The sequence below is a fragment of the Gavialis gangeticus genome, unplaced genomic scaffold (assembly GCF_001723915.1).
Source record: "Gavialis gangeticus isolate Ggan-Ray unplaced genomic scaffold, GavGan_comp1, whole genome shotgun sequence".
Classification (NCBI taxonomy): domain Eukaryota; kingdom Metazoa; phylum Chordata; order Crocodylia; family Gavialidae; genus Gavialis; species Gavialis gangeticus.
The window spans coordinates 19,633,860-19,638,812 of record NW_017729026.1 but is presented as its reverse complement, the minus strand read 5'-3'; the positions used below and the strand labels follow the sequence as shown (position 1 = coordinate 19,638,812).

At 42.1% G+C, this 4,953-nt stretch overlaps 1 protein-coding gene across 1 annotated transcript in view; it reads left to right on the top strand.

The window, feature by feature from the left end:
• The window catches only part of KPNA5 (karyopherin subunit alpha 5), a 31,360-nt gene that overhangs the window by 15,610 nt on the left and 10,797 nt on the right, over positions 1 to 4,953 (top strand). Inside the window, exons 8-9 of the mRNA XM_019520050.1 lie at positions 2,746 to 2,845; positions 3,940 to 4,103. Of these exons, the coding sequence (XP_019375595.1) occupies positions 2,746 to 2,845; positions 3,940 to 4,103 (264 nt within the window). The remainder of the gene's footprint in view (positions 1 to 2,745; positions 2,846 to 3,939; positions 4,104 to 4,953) is intronic.

Here is a 4,953-nt window from a genome sequence, read left to right as displayed (position 1 = left end):
GTAAGTATTTTAAGTTAATGTCATAACTAAAATATAACTATAATTACAAAATTATAGTTACTAAGAATAAGAATTCTAAGCAGCAGATTGTCATTGCATTAATAAATGTGTGTTAGTATACATATTTTAAATAATATACATAAGCTTCTCTACTTTTTGTAGGAAACAGTTTTGAATTGAGAAAATACCAGTTGTTTGTTTACTAGCCCTTGGGACAGATTCTGTAGGTTTGAGATTATTTTGTGTTGTTTTTAATTGGTAGGTCCGTCATTGAAAAGGGTTAGTTTTATAGATTTAATAGAAACAATAGCATATAGGCTCTTAGGTGCAGCCAAGTGAATTTTCCAACTTAGTTTGTGGAGAAGGTATAGCGAGAAGAGATAAAACCGGTTTGCAGTCCTCTGACTCTTGCTGAACACATGATCTTTCTTCTGTAACTTTGAACAGTTTCACATGGCCCCAGGCCACAACATTGCCTCAGACTTGACAGTCAGGAGTGGGGTGTCAGCAGTTCAGCTACACCAGTTATGTCCCAGTCAAGGATTACACTATGTGAGCACAGCTCCACATGCAGGGGTGTGCACTTGCTGTGGCAAAAATAGTAGTGGCACAAATTTGTGCTACTCCTATGTCATGGTGCAAACCCCTGCACATTCAGTTGGGTGTGGGCAGATTCCCCCACTTTGGGGAAACTGCTGTTCCCTGGCTCTGGCCGCGGTCAGGGAGCCGGAGGACAACTAAAGCAGTAGAGATTCTCTGGCAGGCAACCAGAGCATCTGCTGGGATGACCCAGCCTCTGTGTCTGCCAGCACCCACTCCTCTTGCATGTGCCATGCCACTTCTTGCTGTGCCACTTTATTTTTTTGGCTGTTGGGATTTCCCAGCAGCGAATCTTGCCCCTGCTGGGCACAGTTTAATGTGCCAGGTATGTGGTTTGTGCCACCTGTGTGCCTGGATCCAGCCCGTGAAGATTATCCTTCCAAGGCCATGTGTAGACGAAACGAGGGGCGTCTAGGCACAACACTTTTTAGGGGGCTAAATGCTTTTGCACTGGTTTAATGGTGTTGATATTTACATGTCTCAGTGGCATTTTGCACGTTAATTCCAGCCACTGTAGGAAATTTGGCAGCATAATTTGCCTTAAATGACTTGGGGTGCTGCAAACTAAAACATTTCAAGGAGGTTTAGTTTGCTGCCCCTGCTCCATGGAGCAAAGCACTGGTCTCCTTGCAGCTCTGCAGGAAGCCCTGCAGGCAGCCTGACAGCAGCTCCACCCAAGAAAAGTAGTGAGCCTGATCTTTTTTTTTTTTTTTCAATTCCCCCCTGGAGCCTGCCTGAGCTGCACAAGGGCCTGGTGCTTTCCTCTGTGGCTGCGGTGCCCCCTGGGACTGCCTGAGCAAGGTGCCTGTGGCTGCGGTGCCCCCTGGGACTGCCTGAGCAAGGTGCCTGCGGCTGGGTGCCACCTGGGGGGGCACAGCTGCTGCGGAGGGAAGCACCAGACCCCACTGCAGCCCAGAGACTGCTCTGCCTGCCGACAGCTCGCCCTCCCCTTCCCACTGGAGAGGCAGGTAAGTCAGCGGGGTGTGTGCATGACACGGGGATTTAATCAGCCCTAAATTGAAGCAGTGTTTTTTAAAATCCACCACTTCAGTTTAGGGCCCCTGTTTCATCTACACACGCCCCAAATTTACTATCCCATCTTTAAGCTTGCAGAATGGTGGAGAGTAGTATTAGTGCAAAGGAGGATCTTGTCTGTCTATAGAGCTGTCTATATGTACAGTGAGTAAACTGTTTGTAAATAACTCCATGTGTATGCACTCTTAATTTGGAGAAGTGTCTACATAGAGCTGTTCCCAAATGGCTGCTATGCTTTAATTTTGCACCCTACTTTAATCTGAACTAACTTTTAGAAGTAGATAGGTCCTTTGCATCGTTTTAACAGCTGTTTTGTATAGGCTTGCACGCTTTTGTAAAGATCATTTGTAATAGCAAGTTCTCTCCTTAAAGTGAAATACCTTTTATTCTGGTCTTGACCATCTGAAAAAGTGTTAACATTAATGAACCCAGTGCTATATAAACAAAAAAAAAATTGGAGAGAAAAAACAACCTATTATGATGTTAGCAGTCTAAATATAACATTACATTTAAGCGCACAAATCGAAATGAAGTTGAGTATTTTTTATTCTTTGAGTAAAATGCCAAAAAATTTAAAGAACACGTTTAAAATGGTGAAAAGGATATTACTTTCTAATTTTTTTAGTCCTGAAGTTGCAGGGCATTAGATAGCTGTATATATGAAAAAAAGAGAGAGCAAGAAGAATATTGGACTGAGTGTCTCTTAAATGAAAATAGCATAAGTTAATTGGGAGGTTTCTCGCAATACTTCTAAGTCCTTTTTCTGTACTAAAAAGAACCCAAACTATTTTCTAATCTTTTCTGTATAAGCCTTTTGTTTGCTTTCCAATGTGATACTTGATTGTAAAGATAGAGTTGGCCATACATTTTATTTGTGAGACTACATGTTTAACAAGCTTATCTATTAATCTGTGGTTCATACTATAAGAGTATTTGAGGGCGTGTTAGCATCAGATAAAACTCAGTATTTTTTACAGTGATTAATGATGGAATTGGTGCATGGAGACAAGGTATTTCCTGACTTCAGGCAGTATTAGCAATTCTGGCTAATAAACTGTCACCTGTTGGCTGTGAATGTAATGCAGTATTTCTTTTTGTTATTTTTGGCAGATTACTAACAAATTCAAATCGACTTACAACAACTCGAAATGCAGTCTGGGCACTCTCAAACCTTTGTAGAGGCAAGAATCCACCTCCAGACTTTAGCAAGGTATGACCAGAATATTTCCCATAGGAAGTTGGAAAGACTTTATGCTCTCTCACAAGCTGTCTTCAGTTTTGGAGGCCAATTGGGTTAAGAGTGCTTTGAAGATTTAATATAGTCTGGTAGTCCGTCTACAGATTAGAACAGGGGTTTCCAATTTACAGTCTGCCAGCTAGATCTGGCCTGCTGATCTAATTAACCCACTCATTAACTTTCTTAGCAGCATCCCTTTCCCTTCTATATAAAAGTTTTTATTTCTGGGTTTAAATTATAGCATCTGATGAAATAGGGTGTTCCCTATGAAAGTCCATGCTTCTCATAAGGTGCCAGCCTGCCTTGCCTTCTGTATATATTTTTTTATTTCAGCACATTAATTTGGTTCAGTAAATAACCTTTCATAAGTCATTATGTAAAGAAGAAAATACACAAAGTAATTGAAACGTTTAAATGACATTTTCAGAGACTTAGCCACTATTTTGCAAGTACACAGAGTTCTTATACTCTGTTGTTTCTCTCTCTCCATTTGAATATGCTATCTTTAAAAACAATTCTGTAATGTAAGCTTCTGTTTATAAATTGAGAATTTATTTGTATTCTTAAGAGATTTTAAATAGCTTGTTTCACTAAAAAAAATAGTTCTGGTTTCTGGTAGTATTCACAACTCTGTCATTGGCTTCTGTAATATTTGATAAATGCCCACTCTCTCTTAATTTTCTAATCTGTAAAATTTGTTTCATGGATAAAGGCATGAAATCATTCTCCTATACCGTCTTTAGAGTTAGGGGTTGGGTTTCCGAATGTAGGTACTCATCTTGCTACTTGAGTTCATAAGCCATAGCCTTCAACAGTAGTCCTCTAAAGACTATTGACATTGTCCTTGTTTTTAACTGTGCAACTAGTCCTTACTCTCTCCATGAAAATTCCATTCATGTCAGAGGTACTGATGAGCACTAACAGGATTAACAATTATGACATTTTATATTTAGGCTTAGGTACAGCACATGGCTTCATTTCTTTGAAAAATGCTTGCAAATATTCTCTAAAACTTAAAATAAAAAATACAGGAAACATCTAATTGTGTATAATTTTTTTTAACCTAGGTTGCTCCTTGCTTAAATGTTTTATCAAGACTGTTATTTAGCAGTGACCCAGATGTATTAGCAGATGCTTGTTGGGCCCTCTCTTACCTTTCAGATGGACCTAATGATAAAATCCAAGCAGTTATTGATTCTGGAGTATGTCGAAGATTGGTCGAACTTCTGATGTAAGTGCCTTTGTGAAATCATTCATTTTTAGGGTGTTGTAGTTATACTGGACTCAAACTCTTGGTATATAATATCAGACTTCATTTATTTATTTATTTTGAAAATGGTCTCAGGAGTTATCCATTTTTTTTTCCCTAGACTTTCCTCTTCCATTCTTATCTCTCCTGTATTTTTGGCTCAGGCTAAATAACTGTATCTTTAATCTTAAAGCCTTTTAGCACCTCTGAAAGTTAGAGGTACCCTGATAGAGATTTTTGGGGCCGATACCAATAGCCTTTATTTAAGAAGGCATATCAGCTGATACCAATCCAATTTCAGATACAGCTGCCTACAGCTGGTAAGTCTGGTGTGGTGGAAGGGGAGGGGGAAGGAAGAGATGTGGGGTGGAGGGAGCAGTTCAATGCCTGCTGTGGTGAGGGAGGGGGCAGGGGCACCCAGGCAGGGTGGGAGGGAAGAAGGGGGCTAGAGCCACAGCTTGTGGGGCAGGGGGCAGCTCCCGCTGCTGCTTGCACCCAGGGAGGGCACGGGGGGATGTGTGCCCCCCAGAGCTGCGCAGGGTGGAGCGGGGCTCTTCTTGGCAGTGGATGGCCTCGGTGCGGGTGCCAGCAGTGGTGGCAGGATGTTGCATCCACCCCAAATTTCGCTGCCACCTGCCTGGTGCAGCCCCAGGTCAATGCCCTGCCTCCACCCATTCACCAGGAAGAGCCAGAGGCAGCGCTGGGCGGCTGGTAGTGGCCATGCTGTGAATGGAACAGTGGTGAAATTTGGGGTGGATGCAGCATCCTCCCAGCACTGCTGTGCCTGCTCCAAGCCCAGCTCCCACTGAGAAGAGCCCCACACAGCCCTGGC